The sequence below is a fragment of the Rana temporaria genome, chromosome 1 (assembly GCF_905171775.1).
Source record: "Rana temporaria chromosome 1, aRanTem1.1, whole genome shotgun sequence".
NCBI classification, from domain to species: domain Eukaryota; kingdom Metazoa; phylum Chordata; class Amphibia; order Anura; family Ranidae; genus Rana; species Rana temporaria.
The window spans coordinates 55,216,410-55,234,634 of NC_053489.1; the positions used below are offsets into that span (position 1 = coordinate 55,216,410).

An 18,225-nucleotide genomic window follows, 5' to 3' on the forward strand; every position below is an offset into this window, starting at 1 on the left:
AAAATGTGTCAAAAGTGTCCGATGTGTCCGCCATAATGTCGCAGTCCCAATAAAAAAACGCAGATCGCCGCCATTACTAGTAAAAAAAATAATAATAAAAAAAAATCATAATTATGTCCCCTATTTTGTAGGCGCTATAACTTTTGCGCAAACCAGTCACTATACTCTTATTGCAATTTTTTTTTTACCAAAAATATGTAGAAGAATACGTATCGGCCTAAACTGAGATAGGTAGATTCAGGTAGAGTTAGGTCGACTTATCAGTAGATAAGTCGACCTAACTCGGAATCTACGCCGACTTATGTTTAAGCGTATGCTCAAACAGAGATACGCTTAAACATATCTAAGATAGGACGGCTTGCGCCGTCCTATCTTAGATTGCAATATTTTGGATGGCCGCTAGGTGACGCTTCCATCGCGGTCGGCGTAGAATATGTAAATGAGTTGATACGCCGATTCACGAACGTACGCCCGGCCGCCGCAGTCGATTTACGCCGTTTCCGTAAGGCATTAGCAGGCCTAAAGTTATTCCATCTATTAGGTGGAATAACAATGTTAAAGTATGGCTGCCGTTCCCGCCGTGAGATTCGATTTTTTTATGTTGTTTGCGTAAGTCGTCCGCGAATCGGGATTTACGTAGTTTACGTCCACGTCGAAATCAATAGGCCCATGCGGCGTACTTAGCCGCAATGCACACTGGGAAATGTAGTCGCCCGGCGCATGCGCAGTAAAAAAAACGTCAAAAACGTGAGGTCAAGCCTCATTGCCATAAAACACGCCCCCCTCTAAGACATTTGAATTTAGCGCCCTTACGCTCACCCGCTTTAGGCTACACCGCCGTATATTAGCAGGCAAGTACATTGAGAATCATGTACTTGCCTAGCTAACTTACGGCGGCGTAGCCTAAACAGGCTAAGCTACGCCGCCGCAAGTTTGCACCCAGGTACCTGAATCTACCTAAGAATTTTTTTTTTTTTAAATGGGATATTTATTATAGCAAAAAGTTAAAAATATTGTGTTTTTTTTCAAAATTGACGCTCTTTTTTTTGTTTATAGCACAAAAAATGAAAACCGCACAGGCGATCAAATACCAATAAAAGAAAGCTCTATTTGTGGGGGAGCCACGTCAGACACGACCGCGCAATTGTCAGTTAAAGCGACGCAGTGCCGGAAGCTGAAATTTCGCCTGTAAGCAAGTGGTTAATGAACTATAGTAAAGACTCTGATTACAAAAGACTTTTATTTATGAGCAACGGAAGGCTTATTAATGTTACAAGTGTTTTCTAGTTTGTAAAAAAAATAAAAAATCTCTAACATTATTTCCACATTCTAATTTTGTAAAGTACTCCCTCCTAGCCAGATATTCTTAAAGCTTTGAGGATTGTATTCCATCCATTTCGCTCTGATGATATGTCATTCTCTTTTTTTTTTTTGCTTTTGCATGCTTTGTTTACTTGGAAAGAGATATAATTGGCCACTCTGGATGTGAAGCTCAAAAATAATTAAAAAGTAAATAGAAATAAAAAAAAAAAAAAAAAAACTTTTGCTGATCAAACACAAATACAGGTACCAGCTGGTGTTTTTATTCTGAAAAATTCCTAGATTGTTTCCTATATAAAAAGTCTATGATATAAGGAACTTGAGACCCTACTGCCCCCTAGTGGTTGTTTTAAGAAGGACATTGGCATTTAAAGTCTGTTTTCCCAACACTAAAAAATAATTCTGTGACTCATTTGCAATGCTGTAAAAAAAAAAAAAAAAAAAAATGTGACTGTCCTAAACAGATATTATGTGACTCACCAGACAATGCTTTGATGTCTGTCTTCCAATGGATCTCTGCGTGTGACATAAGAGACAGGACAGGACTGTCAAGCAGTTAGAATATTTCTTGTGTTGTCAAATTTTGCTATTTGTATTTATAGTGTGGCTTTTAAGGGATCAATGTATTCTGTTTGTATCATTTCCTTGCTAAGATAAATGTTGGAAGCTGCAAGGACAAGGTGCACCCTTGCTGTCATTAGAGCTTTTTAATTCAGCACCTTGGACAGCAGCTGCTGTCATTGGGATCTGTTGAAAGCTACAGTCAGCACCAAGGATAGCTCCCCGTGTTCTCTGCGCATGCTCCAGTTCAATAGACGGGCTATATGAGGAGGGCTCAGTGTGAAATATAAGTTGGAGGCATGCACAACTCAGGACCTGTATGCACAGAGCTATACACATTCATGCTGCTCTGTACCTGCACTGCTGAGCTCTACAAGGGAACACACCAGTTTGCTGAAGGCTGCAGCAGCTCTGATCCTCTAGGAGTATTTGAAGCTCAGAGAAGCAGGAACATAGAACAGATTGACTTCTCAGCATCTCCAAGCTTCTTATGCAACCTTTACCTTGGGATATTTGATGGACATGGTGGTCTCCAGATTCTTTAATTCTGACTTCACTTACAAGCAGTGGTCTCCATATACTTTAATTCTGACTTCACTTACAAGCAGTGGTCTCCATATACTTTAATTCTGACTTCACTTACAAGCAGTGGTCTCCAGATACTTTAATTCTGACTTCACTTACAAGCAGTGGTCTCCATATACTTTAATTCTGACTTCACTTACAAGCAGTGGTCTCCAGATACTCAGATTCTGACTTCACTTACAAGCAGTGGTCTCCAGATTCTATAATTCTGACTTCACTTACAAGCAGTGGTCTCCAGATTCTATAATTGTTACTTCACTTACAAGCAGTGGTCTCCAGATACTCTGATTCTGATTTCACTTACAAGCAGTGGTCTCCAGATACTCAGATTCTGACTTCACTTACAAGCAGTGGTCTCCAGATACTTTAATTCTGACTTCACTTACAAGCAGTGGTCTCCAGATACTCAGATTCTGACTTCACTTACAAGCAGTGGTCTCCAGATATTAATTCTGACTTCACTTACAAGCAGTGGTCTCCAGATTCTATAATTCTGACTTCACTTACAAGCAGTGGTCTCCAGATACTTTAATTCTGACTTCATTTATAAGCAGTGGTCTCCAGATACTCAGATTCTGACTTCACTTACAAGCAGTGGTCTCCACTCCAGATACATTAATTCTGACTTCACTTACATGCATTGGTCTCCAGATACTTTAATTCTGACTTCACTTACAAGCAGTGGTCTCCAGATATAAATTCTGACTTCACTTACAAGCAGTGGTCTCCAGATACTTTAATTCTGACTTCACTTACAAGCAGTGGTCTCCAGATACTTTAATTCTGACACCTTTTTCAAGCATTGGTCAACAGATACTTTGATTTTGGAAGATGGTTGCGGTGCAATGGACTGTCTGGAGCTTATAGAAGCTGGGGATTTTAAAGTAGACACTTCTAATTTATTGCAACTTTTATATCCAAGTCGTGATTGAAAGCAGAATAAGAAGCTTTCTTCTTTCATGTTGGATCTTCAGCCTGCAGAAGTAGGGGATGTGAAACTACCCTGTGCCAGTTCTATGCACCCTCTTTTGGATTTTGCTTATAGGGGCACTGACTGACCTTAAAGACAAGCCATTCCTTTGATGCTTAGGTGATTCTTGCTGATTTTGGTCATCTTGGATTGCATCAAGGCTACAGAAGCCAGCTATATCAACATGAATGGTTCAACCTGCCTACCTAAGTCTGGGTGTATTTAGTAATAAAGGGCAAGGTTTAAGGGTGCTACATCTTTAAGACTGTTGAAGTACTGAGCACATTGGACTGTCTAAAGTCTGCAGAACCAGGAGATCTAAAAACAGGCGACTCTAATTCATTTCAGCTTGGAAGCAAAGAGTATGGGGAAGCAAACTGATCTTTAAAGTAAGTATTTTCCTTTATTCAAGACTGAGCCTGTTGGATTAACTCAAGGGAAATTAATCTTGATATAACAACTTCAGCTTGAAATTATTATGAGTTTAGTGACAGTTTGGACCCTCTGGGGTTGTTTTACCGAAACTCGAGAGTGCAAAATATGGTGCAGTTGTACATGGCAGCCAATCAGCTTCTAACTTCAGTTTGTTTAATTAAGCTTTGACAAAAAAAACTGGAAGCTGATTGTTTATATACAGAACTGCACCAGATTTTGTTTTAGTAAATCAATATCTATCTATCTATCTAATCTATCTTTTTCTATTGATCTACCTATCTATCTGCTGTATCTATCTCTATCAGTGTCTATCTATCATTGACGTTCTATTTGTATCTACCTATCTTTGAATTTCCATATCTATCTATCCGTATTTATGTCTATCTATCTATCTATCTATCTATCTATCTATCTATCTATCTATCATTGACGTTCTATTTGTATCTATCTATCTATCTTTGAATTTCCATATCTATCTATCTGCCGTATTGATGTCTATCAATCATTGACTATCTATCTATCTATCTATCTATCTATCTATCTATCTATCTATCTATGTCTATCTATCATTGACTATCTATCTATCATTGACTATCTATCTATCTATCTATCTATCTATCTATCTATCTATCTATCTATCTATCTATCTACAGTGATGAAAATAAGTATTTGAACACCCTGCTATTTTGCAAGTTCTCCCACTTGGAAATCATGGAGGGGTCTGAAATTGTTATCGTAGGTGCATGTCCACTGTGAGAGACATAATCAAAAAAAAATAATCCAGAAATCACAATGTATGATTTTTTTTAACTATTTATTTGTATGATACAGCTGAAAATAAGTATTTGAACACCTGAGAAAATCAATGTTAATATTTGGTACAGTAGCCTTTGTTTGCAATTACAGAGGTCAAACGTTTCTTGTAGTTTTTCCCCAGGTTTGCACACACTGGAGGAGGGATTTTGGCCCACTCCTCCACACAGATCTTCTCTAGATCAGTCCGGTTTCTGGGCTGTCGCTGAGAAACACGGAGTTTGAGCTCCCTCCAAAGATTCTCTATTGGGTTTAGGTCTGGAGACTGGCTAGGCCACGCCAGAACCTTGATATGCTTCTTACAGAGCCACTCCTTGGTTATCCTGGCTGTGTGCTTCTGGTCATTGTCATGTTGGAAGACCCAGCCTCGACCCATCTTCAAAGCTCTAACTGAGGGAAGGAGGTTGTTGCCCAAAATCTCGCAATACATGGCCCCGGTCATCCTCTCCTTAATACAGTGCAGTCGCCCTGTCCCATGTGCAGAAAAACCCCCCCAAAGCATGATGCTACCACCCCCATGCTTCACAGTAGGGATGGTGTTCTTGGGATGGTACTCATCATTCTTCTTCCTCCAAACACGGTTAGTGGAATTATGACCAAAAAGTTCTATTTTGGTCTCATCTGACCACATGACTTTCTCCCATGACTCCTCTGGATCATCCAAATGGTCATTGGCAAACTTAAGACGGGCCTTGACATGTGCTGGTTTAAGCAGGGGAACCTTCCGTGCCATGCATGATTTCAAACCATGACGTCTTAGTGTATTACCAACAGTAACCTTGGAAACGGTGGTCCCAACTCTTTTCAGGTCATTGACCAGCTCCTCCCGTGTAGTCCTGGGCTGATTTCTCACCTTTCTTAGGATCATTGAGACCCCACGAGGTGAGATTTTGCATGGAGCCCCAGTCCGAGGGAGATTGACAGTCATGTTTAGCTTCTTCCATTTTCTAATGATTGCTCCAACAGTGGACCTTTTTTCACCAAGCTGCTTGGCAATTTCCCCGTAGCCCTTTCCAGCCTTGTGGAGGTGTACAATTTTGTCTCTAGTGTCTTTGGACAGCTCTTTGGTCTTGGCCATGTTAGTAGTTGGATTCTTACTGATTGAATGGGGTGGACAGGTGTCTTTATGCAGCTAATGACCTCAAACAGGTGCATCTAATTTAGGATAATAAATGGAGTGGAGGTGGACATTTTAAAGGCAGACTAACAGGTCTTTGAGGGTCAGAATTCTAGCTGATAGACAGGTGTTCAAATACTTATTTGCAGCTGTATCATACAAATAAATAGTTAAAAAATCATAAATTGTGATTTCTGGAATTTTTTTTTTGATTATGTCTCTCACAGTGGACATGCACCTACAATGACAATTTCAGACCCCTCCATGGTTTCCAAGTGGGAGAACTTGCAAAATAGCAGGGTGTTCAAATACTTATTTTCCTCACTGTATCTATCTATCTATCTATCTATCTATCTATATATCTATCTATCTATCTACTGTATCTATGTCTATCTATCATTGACTTCCTATTTCTATCCATTTATCTATCTATCTATCTATCTATCTATCTATCTATCTATCTATCTATCTATGTCTATCTATCATTGACTTTCTATCGATCAATCGATCTATCTATTTATATCTGTGTCTATCTTTGTCTATCTATCATTGACTTTATTTCTATCTATCATCTATCATTGACTTTCTATCGATCAATCGATCTATCTATTTATATCTATGTCTATCTTTGTCTATCTATCATTGACTTTCTTTCTATCTATATATCTATCTATCATTGACTTTCTATCTATCATTGACTTTGTATCGATCAATTGATCTATCTATTTATATCTATGTCTATCATTGACTTTCTATCTATCTATCTATCTATCTATCTATCTATCTATCTATCTATCTATCTATCTATCTATCTATGTCTATCTATCATTGACGTTCTATTTGTATCTATCTATCTATCTTTGAATTTCCATATCTATCTATCTGCCGTATTGATGTCTATCAATCATTGACTATCTATCTATCTATCTATCTATGTCTATCTATCATTGACTATCTATCTATCTATCATTGACTATCTATCTATCTATCTATCTATCTATCTATCTATCTATCTATCTATCTATCTATCTATCTACTGTATCTATGCCTATATGTGTCTATCTATCATTGACTTCCTATTTCTATCCATTTATCTATCTATCTATCTATCTATCTATCTATCTATCTATCTATCTATCTATCTATGTCTATCTATCATTGACTATCTATCTATCATTGACTATCTATCTATCTATCTATCTATCTATCATTGACGTTCTATTTGTATCTATCTATCTATCTTTGAATTTCCATATCTATCTATCTGCCGTATTGATGTCTATCAATCATTGACTATCTATCTATCTATCTATCTATCTATCTATCTATCTATCTATGTCTATCTATCTATCTATCTATCATTGACTATCTATCTATCTATCATTGACTATCTATCTATCTATCTATCTATCTATCTATCTATCTATCTATCTATCTATCTATCGTATCTATGCCTATATGTGTCTATCTATCATTGACTTCCTATTTCTATCCATCTATCTATCTATCTATCTATCTATCTATCTATCTATCTATCTATCTATCTATCTATCTATCTATCTATCTATCTGTGTCTATCTATGATTGACTTTATATCTATCATTGTCTTTCTATATCTATCTAGCATTGACTTTCAATGTCTATCTATATATCTATCATTGACTTTCAAAATCTATCTATCTATCTATCTATCTTTCTATCTTTCTATCTATCTATCATTGACTTTCAATATCTATCTATTTGTGTCTATCAATCATTGACATTCTATTTATCTATCTATCTATCTATCTATCTATCTATCTATCTATCTATCTATCATTGACTTTATTTCTATCTATCATCTATCATTGACTTTCTATCGATCAATCGATCTATCTATTTATATCTGTGTCTATCTTTGTCTATCTATCATTGACTTTATTTCTATCTATCATCTATCATTGACTTTCTATCGATCAATCGATCTATCTATTTATATCTATGTCTATCTTTGTCTATCTATCATTGACTTTCTTTCTATCTATATATCTATCTATCATTGACTTTCTATCTATCATTGACTTTCTATCGATCAATTGATCTATCTATTTATATCTATGTCTATCATTGACTTTCTATCTATCTATCTATCTATCTATCTATCTATCTATCTATGTCTATCTATCATTGACGTTCTATTTGTATCTATCTATCTATCTTTGAATTTCCATATCTATCTATCTGCCGTATTGATGTCTATCAATCATTGACTATCTATCTATCTATCTATCTATGTCTATCTATCATTGACTATCTATCTATCTATCTATCTATCTATCTATCTACTGTATCTATGCCTATATGTGTCTATCTATCATTGACTTCCTATTTCTATCCATTTATCTATCTATCTATCTATCTATCTATCTATCTATCTATCTATCTATCTATCTATCTATGTCTATCTATCATTGACTATCTATCTATCATTGACTATCTATCTATCTATCTATCTATCATTGACGTTCTATTTGTATCTATCTATCTATCTTTGAATTTCCATATCTATCTATCTGCCGTATTGATGTCTATCAATCATTGACTATCTATCTATCTATCTATCTATCTATCTATCTATCTATGTCTATCTATCTATCTATCTATCATTGACTATCTATCTATCATTGACTATCTATCTATCTATCTATCTATCTATCTATCGTATCTATGCCTATATGTGTCTATCTATCATTGACTTCCTATTTCTATCCATCTATCTATCTATCTATCTATCTATCTATCTATCTATCTATCTATCTATCTATCTATCTGTGTCTATCTATGATTGACTTTATATCTATCATTGTCTTTCTATATCTATCTAGCATTGACTTTCAATGTCTATCTATATATCTATCATTGACTTTCAAAATCTATCTATCTATCTATCTATCTTTCTATCTTTCTATCTATCTATCATTGACTTTCAATATCTATCTATTTGTGTCTATCAATCATTGACATTCTATTTATCTATCTATCTATCTATCTATCTATCTATCTATCTATCTATCTATCTATCTATCTATCATTGACTTTATTTCTATCTATCATCTATCATTGACTTTCTATCGATCAATCGATCTATCTATTTATATCTGTGTCTATCTTTGTCTATCTATCATTGACTTTATTTCTATCTATCATCTATCATTGACTTTCTATCGATCAATCGATCTATCTATTTATATCTATGTCTATCTTTGTCTATCTATCATTGACTTTCTTTCTATCTATATATCTATCTATCATTGACTTTCTATCTATCATTGACTTTCTATCGATCAATTGATCTATCTATTTATATCTATGTCTATCATTGACTTACTATCTATCTATCTATCTATCTATCTATCTATCTATCTATCTATCTATCTATCTATCTATCTATCTATCATTGACTTTCTATCTATCATTGTCTATCTATCTATCTATCTATCTATCTATCTATCTATCTATCTATCTATCTATCTTTCTATCTATCATTGACTTTCAATATCTATCTATTTGTGTCTATCAATCATTGACATTCTATCTATCTATCTATCTATCTATCTATCTATCTATCTATCTATCTATCTATCTATCTTATCATGAAAAATGTATTGTTTTTATTATGATTATTATATTATTATTATTATTATGATTATTATTATACGGGATTTATATAGCACCAACAGTGTGCGCAGCATTTTACAACACAAGGAGCAGACAGTACCATTACAATGCAAATCACTAAATGAGGAATCAGAGGGCCCTGCTCATTAGAGCTTACAATCTAAGAGGGAGGGTCAAGTGACTGTATAACTGTGAGGGATGAGATGATGGAGAAAATAAAGTTATAGTTGTTAGGTGGAGACAGGATAGACTTCTCTAAAGAGTAGGGTTTTCAGAGATCGGCCTAAAAGTGGAAAGATAGTCAGACAGATTGGGATAGGAAGTTCTAGAGGATGGGAAAGGCTCGGGAGAAGTCCTGAAGGCGAGCGAGGGAGGAGGTGGCAAAGGAACTAGAGAGCAGGAGGACCTGGGAGGAACGAAGAGAACAAATTTGGTTGGTCATTTGAGAAAAGATTAGTGATGTAGTTGGGGGCAGAGTTGTGGATGGCTTTATAAGTTATTAGAATTTTTAATTTAATTTGTTGGGTGAATGAAAGCCAGTAGAGGGATTGGCAAAGAGGGGTAGCAGACGCTGAACGGTTGGTAAGGTGGAGGTGTCTGGGTGCAGAATTCATGATGGGCTGAAGGAGGGATATCCTATGTAAAAGCAATCCAATGAGGAGGGAGTTGCAGTAGTCGAGGCAAGATATAACCAGGGAGTGGATTAGGAGGTATTTTGGAGATGTTGCGTGGGTTGAGGCGATAAGCTATGGACGGGGATTGGACGTAGGGGCCAAAAGGAGAGTTCAGAGTCCAGGATTACACCTAGCACCCTGGCATGTGCAGACGGGCTGATACAGTAGTTATGCCATTGATCTTGGCACAGAAGTCAGGGGAAGAGGCATGTGGGTGGAGGAAATATTATGAGCTTGGTTTTAGATAGATTGAGTTTGAGGAAATGATGCGACATCGATATGTCCGTTAGTGAATTAGTGACGTGTTAGGAGTCTGACGGAGTGAGCTGAGGGGTAAAGTGATACATTTGAGTGTCATCAGCATAGCTATATTGCATCTTAGATGTGAGAGCTTCATTAGTCTCCTTTGTAAGCCTTTTCTTTAATTTCACCTGCTGATGTGGCCAGTAAGTCTGTTATTTTTCAACTTACTTTAGCAGAACAAGCAAAAAAAGGGGTAGTTTGGTACTTTGAATGAGATATATAGGTGACATGTCTCCATCCTTGAATCTGTGTAAAGAAAGTTTTATTTTTTTGGAGACTTTGAATGAGGTGAGCACACATGGCTAGAAGATGAGTGAATATCGGTGAAACAAGGAACAAGGCAAAATGGCATGATACATGCAGCACTGAATAAAATTGTCAATCACATATTAAAGACCAGATACACTAAAACCTTGGATTGCAAGCATAATTTGTTCCAGAAACATGCTTGTAATCCAAAGCACTTGTATATCAAAGCAAATTTTTCCATAAGAAATAATGAAAACTAAAATTATTCGTTCCACAACCATTTATTCATAGGTCAGTTTATAGTCCATATAAAAAGATTATAGCAATGTGATTGGTTGTGTAACCATAAAATGTCTATCCACAAATGGAAGCCTCCACAAGGGGATTAGAAGCAAAATCCAGCAGGAGTTGCAAAGTATAAAGGAGAAGAGAGGAGCCTCTAAGTGTAGCAATTTGGTTACATTTAATGAAGGTACAACATTCAGCAACTCACATGGTTGATGATTAAAAGATGCACATCTAATGTCTTGTACACACAAGCAGAATTTCCGCCGGAAAAAGTCAGACGGAAGCTTTTCATCGGATATTCCGTCCGTGTGTATGCCCCATCGGATCTGAAAATTCAGACGGAATTAGATAGAGAATATGTGCTCAATTTTTCCATTCAACTGGATGCAATTCCGACGGACAAAAAAAACACGCATACTCAGAACCAAGTTGACGCATCCTCGGAAGCATTGAACTTAATTTTTCTCGGCTGATCGTAGTGTTCCGACGGAAAAAACAATCGTGTGTACAAGACATAAGTATGCAGGCATCCAGGGTAAAGCTGTCCACATAGATCGTCCTCTGCATCGCCAGCTCCCACTACTGTCAGTCTGCAATCGTGACCGGGAAGACTACCCTGCAGTAGAGCGATCTGAAATCGAGGCTTGAAGCGCAGCGTGGAAAGGACGACGTCGATGGCGGTGAGGAAGATGATCTATGTGGACAGCTTTACCCCGGATGCCTGCATACTTAGATGTACCTGTTTTAATCATCAACACATCAAATCAAATGTGAGTTGCTAAATGTTGTACCTTTATTAACTGTAACCATATTGCTACACTTAGAGGCGCCTCTCTTCTCTTTTAGAGTGACTTATATATCAAGACATCGCTTGTATATCAAGTCAAAATGTATTTAAAAATTTAGCTTGTCTTGCAAAACGCTCTCAAACCAAGTTACTCTCAAACCAAGGTTTTACTCTGTGGTGTGGAACAAATCCTGAATGTAATAAAAAACTTAAAAATACATAGTAGGTGGTGAACTCAAGATAATGTAATTAGCGGGGTCTGCAGAGGAATAAGTGCATCCAAATTAGCCCGACGCGTTTCATGGTTAATACCACTCTTCAGGGGCGGGTGTACACAAATCTATAAAACAAAACATGAGTAGACCTGTATGATGCAATGTTGTGCCCCTCAGCAGGGAGGATATGCAGAAAATAAAGCGAGGGAGTTACATCCCTATAAGTACTTACATCATAATAAGTCTTGAACATCCGGGACGAGGAGTCAGGGGCTGCCCAAATTGTCTATACCGGGAGCTGTGGAAGGGACCTGCAGAAGGAGGACTGGGCACACAAACATGAGCCCCAAGAAGAGAAAAGACAAAGGTCCAGATAGTGGTTTCATATCTAAAAAATATACATAGGTATGTTGTAATTCCTTTGTATTGTAGGGAGTTACTAGACACCAAAGTGCAAGTGAACAAACGAGTGGAAAGGAAAATAGTGTGTGAGGAGGAAAGAGCAGATCAGAGATAAAAAAATAAAACAATGAAACAGATATAAATGCACGTATCATGTCATTTTGCCATGTTCCTTGTTTCACCAATCAAAAACATGGGCCCGGATTCAGATAGGAGTTACGACTGCGTATCTCCGGATACGCCGTCGTAACTCTGAGTGTGCGGGGTCGTAACTATGCGACTGATTCGTAGAATCAGTTACACATAGATTTCCCTAAGATCGGACCGGGCGTAAGTGTCTTACACCGTCGTATCTTAGGCTGCATATTTACGCTGGCCGCTAGGTGGCGCTTCCGTACATTTACGCAAGGAATGTGCAAATTAGGTAGATACGCCGATTCAGAAACGTACGTCCGCCCGGCGCATTTTTTTACGTCGTTTACGTTAGGCTTTTTCCGGCGTATAGTTACCCCTGCTATAGGAGGCGCAGCCAATGTTAAGTATGGACATCGGGCCAGCGTTGAATTTTATGTCGGTTACGTCGTTTGCGTAAGTCGTTCGCGAATAGGGCTGGGCGTAATTTACAATCACGTCGAAAGCATTGGCTTTTTGCGGGTTAATTTGGAGCATGCGCACTGGGATACGTTCACGGACGGCGCATGTGCCGTTAGCCAAAAACGTCATTTATGTGGGGTCAGCCTTCATTACCATACCATTACCATACAACATGCCCACTGCATGGAGAATTTGAATTCCGCGGGCTTACGCCGGACCACATACGCTACGCCGCCTTAACTTAGGGCGCAAGTTCTTTCTGAATAAGGAACTTGCGCCCTAAGTTACGGCAGCGTAACGTATCTGAGATACGTTACGCCCGCCGATAGATACACAATTGTATCTGAATCCGGGCCATGTTTTTGATATTGACTCATCTTATAGCCATGTGTACTCAACTCATTCAAAGTCCCCCCCAAAAAAACAACCCCTTTCTGCTGTCCAGCAAAAGTGACAGTTATGCCTTGTATACACGGTCTAACTTTTGACCATGCAAAAGTCCGTTGTGAGTCCGTCGGAAGTCTGATGGTAAGATAGAGAACAGGTTCTCTATCTAAGGTCCGTCGGACTTCTGACAAAAAAAGTCAGATGGAGGCTATACACGGCCGGACTTTCCAAGAAAAAAAGCCCGTCTGACTTTTTTTTCTCTGAAAGTCCGGCCGTGTGTACGAGGCGATAGGGGGTTGAGACAATCCAGTTATCACTGACTGAAGTTCTGGCAATAGTCAGGTTTTATTCATTTATGTAAAACCGTTATCCCAATAGGAAAAAAAATGAGTATTAGCTGGAGTTTGACTTTAATTTTCGAGTCAAGTCCATATAAATCTGTTAGCCTATCAAAACGCCCATACACACGATCTGACTTTTTGACAACAAATGTCCGACGGACCTGTTTTACCAGACAATCCGACCGTGTGTATGCTCCATCAGACAAATAGGTTGTGTTTTTCATCAGACAAATGTTCGCTGTTAAAACAGACAAACTTTCCAGCAACAAATGTCCGATGGAGGATAATCCGATCGTGTGTACACAAGTCCATCGGACTAAAGTCCAAAGTACAAGCACGCATGCTCAGAACCAATGCTAAAGATCAGACAACCACTGCAGAAGTTGCCCAAAGGGTGGCGGTAAAGAACTGAAAAAACATGTGATTTGGTGAAAGTTGTCTGAAAAAGTCCTGCTGTGTGTATGCATACCAAGTTCACGGCCAATGCCCTTCGGACAAAAATCCACGTATTTGTCCGATGGAAGTCCGATCGTGTGTATGAGGCTTAACCTCCCTGGCGGTATGATTATTTCAGAAAAAAGGTGCTGAAAGCGGTACCATTATTTGCAAGAAAATTTGGCGTTTTATACTGTAGGTCTGTAATTTTTAGGAATAACTCACTTAAATCTGACCAAACAAGAGTCTAGTAGGCATCCCAGGTATGACATTTTTTTAAAAACAAAATTATAAATTATAATATAATAAATAGTTAATAAGTAATAATATAATTATAATAAAAATTATTCAATAATGTAATCAACTCTAAATCACTGAAATTTGCTCAGTTGCAGAATTGTCGCTGTCATTACTTTTATTTTTTTATGACATATTTCCCCACAAATCGCTATCGCACAATTCTGCAAGTGATTACAATTTATTATCGCTGTTTTCTAGCTGCTCTAAAACCATTTTTGACATAAAGGGACACTTTTGGTTGCTATGGACAATCTACAGTTTGCAGGCAGAAAGAACAGTTTTTATTATATAAAATGACATGTAGGACACTGGGCAGACCACTAGGGACAAGGGGGGTGTGTATTTTTTACATACAGTACTGTAATCTATAAGATTACAGTATACTGTATGTAATGTGTTTGTTTACGTTTTTGAATTTGGCGCCGTTCTCCGCTCCCGTGCGTCATAACGTCGCAGGGAACGGAGATCGGCGGCACAGGAGGACACTGTGTGAATCGAGCGAGGACCCGCTGCTCACACAGCACGGTGGCATCGCTGGATCCAGGGACAAGGTAAGTAACTTTGTCTGCTGCTGCAGCGAGGCGAGCCCGAGTCTGACTCAGGGTTACCGCTTTTGGTATGAAAATCTCACCCCGAGTCAGACTCGGGAATACCGCTAGGAGGGTTAAAACTATCCTCTTTCAGATTGTCAATGCTACTGTCCAAGGGTGTCTCCATTGCTCCTCCCTCCATAGTGGAGCCACCCTAAGACAGGAATGGTATTACTGACCAGATCACCTGGTAAAATGAAACAAAAAAGCCAAAAAAAAAAACGAATGCAGCCATCATGTTTAGGGACTGGTAGGTTGCAATATAGTACATATTTTGCATGCTTTGCATGCTCTTCCTGTGCCTGAATGGGTTTCCTCCCACACTCCGAAGATATGCAGGTAATTTAATTGGTTCCTGTCTAATTTGGCACTAGCAAGTATGAATATAAGTTAGGGACCTCAGATTGTAAGCTCTTTGAGGGCAGGGACTGGTGTGAATATACAATATATATGTAAATTGGCAGTGCTATATAAGGACCTATAATAAAAAAAAAATACTGCTTTAAATTGAATACTTTGCAAGTGTTTTGCTATCTACATTTCTTCTTTAGACTAATGATATCTTCTATGACTTTTTGACAGTTGCTTAATCCCTCCGAGGAGCCCAAGTTCAGTATCATGGCATGGGGGTCAGATGTAACCTCACCTCGTGTTCGTTAGCAGCCATCATGCAGGAGGCAGAGCAGAGCGATCTTCTGGGGATGTTTCCATTCTTCTTTGAGGAGAAGCAGCTTAACAGGACCAATGAGACCCTACAGGACCTCCTGAGAAGTTTCAGCTTTGAGAAATCAGACAAAGTAGGAGACAGCTCCGCCATAGTAAGGATTATGATCTCCATAGTGTACTCCGTGGTTTGTGCCCTGGGACTGGTGGGCAATGTGCTGGTACTGTATCTCATGAAGGCCAAGCAAGGCTGGAAAAAGTCATCTATCAATCTTTTTGTGACCAGCCTGGCAGTGACCGATTTCCAGTTTGTGCTTACTCTGCCTTTCTGGGCTGTAGAGAATGCTTTGGATTTTAGCTGGCTCTTTGGCAAAGCCATGTGTAAAATAGTGTCCTATGTTACTGCCATGAACATGTATGCCAGTGTCTTTTTCCTCACAGCCATGAGTGTGGCCAGATACTACTCAGTGGCTTCAGCCCTTAAGTCAAAACGAAGAACTATAAGCTGCTCTGCCAAGTGGGTAAGTGTCCTTATCTGGGTTTCTGCCATTGTAGCATCTTTGCCACACGCTATCTTCTCCACCACAGCCACTGTATCCAGTGAGGTCCTCTGTTTGGTCAAGTTTCCAGTTAACATGGGTAATGCCCAGTTTTGGCTGGGACTCTATCATGCTCAGAAGGTTCTGCTGGGATTTGTCATCCCCTTATTCATCATCACCATTTGTTACCTTCTTCTGGTTCGTTTCATCACTGATAGAAACGTGAGCACCTCGAGCACCAAGAGGAGGTCTAAAGTCACTAAATCTGTGACTATTGTTGTACTGTCTTTCTTCTTGTGTTGGCTTCCAAACCAAGCCTTGACGACCTGGGGTATCCTTATCAAACTGAATGTAGTGCAATTTAGCTATGAGTACTTTACCACTCAGGCTTATATTTTTCCCATCACTGTCTGCTTGGCTCACTCAAACAGTTGCCTAAATCCCATTCTGTATTGTTTAATGCGCAGAGAGTTCCGCAAAGCATTAAAGAACCTCTTTTGGAGGATGACCTCCCCTTCTCTGACTAACATGCGACCATTTACAGCCACCACCAAACCAGAGCAAGATGAGCAAGGACATGGCATGGTCCCCCTCAATCCCGTAGAGCCTGATGTCGTCTGTTACCCTCCTGGAGCTGTCATCTACAATGGCAGATACGATCTTCTGCCCAACAGTTCAACAGAACAGCGATATTAACTATGAGCACCAAACTCCCAAGGAGGTTGATCCACGAGGGCTGCCGCTCTACGTTCCGTCCTTGTACTGTAGCTGACAATGTACAGTGTATGTAAGATCTCTAAGAATTTTATTATAGAACCTATGATTTTTATATATTAAATATTATTTAAGAGAATTGTTTTATGGATATAAATTTATATGAAATGTAGATATACTATGTTTATAAAGTACATATTATGGACATGTAATTAAAACAAAATCTTTTATATGATTTTTGGCTATATAAACTTACAGAAAAAAAACATATACATGTTAAGGGTAAGTCTACTCAGTTACTGATATTTTAGTTTCTTGTCCATGTAGGTAGGCTTGGTTACCTTTCAGATTTGTAAATTTCCCAGGGACCTCTGTGGCAGTGTTGCCAACTGTCCGTATTTTTACGGACAGTTCGTAAAAACGGGCACTTTTTTCCAGTGTTCGTAAATGTCCGTGGTTGCAGGAATGTGCCAGTAAAAATAGCCGAGATCAATTCAGCTTGGAACTGTGCATGGAAATTGGAGGCAGGGGGTGATGGTGGCTGCGGTGGCACCGCAGAGGAGGATGGAGGCAGGGGACAATGGATGCAGGGGGTGTTGGTGGCACTGCAGAGGGGGATGGTGGCACTGCAGAGGGTGGGGCATGGAGACAGGGGTTGTTGGTGGCACCACATAGGGGGATGGAGGCAGGCGGTGATTGGAGGCAGGGGGAGATTGTGGCACTGCAGAGGGGGGTGGAGGCAGGGGGTGTTGGTGTCAGAGGGTGATGTGACTAAATAATTTGCCCTTATATCGAAAATAACAAAAATATGTTAATTTACCTTAATATCTACCTGAAATCACATTGCTATTTGCCAAGCGTACTTGTTTGTAGCCTAAATACTGAAAGCAACAAAGCAAACCTTTGCTAACTGAGCAGAGTCCCCCCCCCTTTTTTTATAAATTTACCCAATTACCTAGTTAAAGGGGAATTCCAGCCTTTTTAGGTTTATTAAAAGTCAGCAGCTAAAAAGTGTATCTGTTGACTTTTAATAAACAGATACTTACCTGCTCCATGGTCCAGCGATGCGGCCGCCCGGAGCTCTGCTCCTCTCCGCCCCTCTCCGAGCGGCGCCTCCATTTACTCTGTGGGCACCTGGCCGTGACAACTTTCAAATACAGCTGCGCTCCCTGAGTGGACAGGCAATCACCTAGGACCTGTCACATGTCCCAGGAGATTGCCTAGATGGAGGGGCCGCCTAAGGCAAGAGGAGAAGTTGCAGAGGCGGTCCCTGGGCAGAAGTAGGA

At 39.1% G+C, this 18,225-nt stretch overlaps 1 protein-coding gene across 1 annotated transcript; it reads left to right on the forward strand.

The window, feature by feature from the left end:
- Positions 1 to 2,151: 2,151 nt before the first annotated feature.
- Positions 2,152 to 17,078, forward strand: RXFP3 (relaxin family peptide receptor 3). Its single transcript, XM_040338107.1, has 2 exons — positions 2,152 to 3,825; positions 15,606 to 17,078. Exon 2 carries the CDS (start codon positions 15,647 to 15,649, stop codon positions 16,919 to 16,921), a length of 1,275 nt encoding a protein of 424 aa, XP_040194041.1. The 5' UTR covers positions 2,152 to 3,825; positions 15,606 to 15,646; the 3' UTR covers positions 16,922 to 17,078.
- The last annotated feature ends 1,147 nt before the right edge of the window (positions 17,079 to 18,225 follow it).

What these genes read in the sequence shown, in the direction of transcription:
- RXFP3 (XM_040338107.1), top strand. Translation starts at nt 15,647, where the DNA reads ATGGGGGTCAGATGTAACCTCACCTCGTGTTCGTTAGCAGCCATCATG.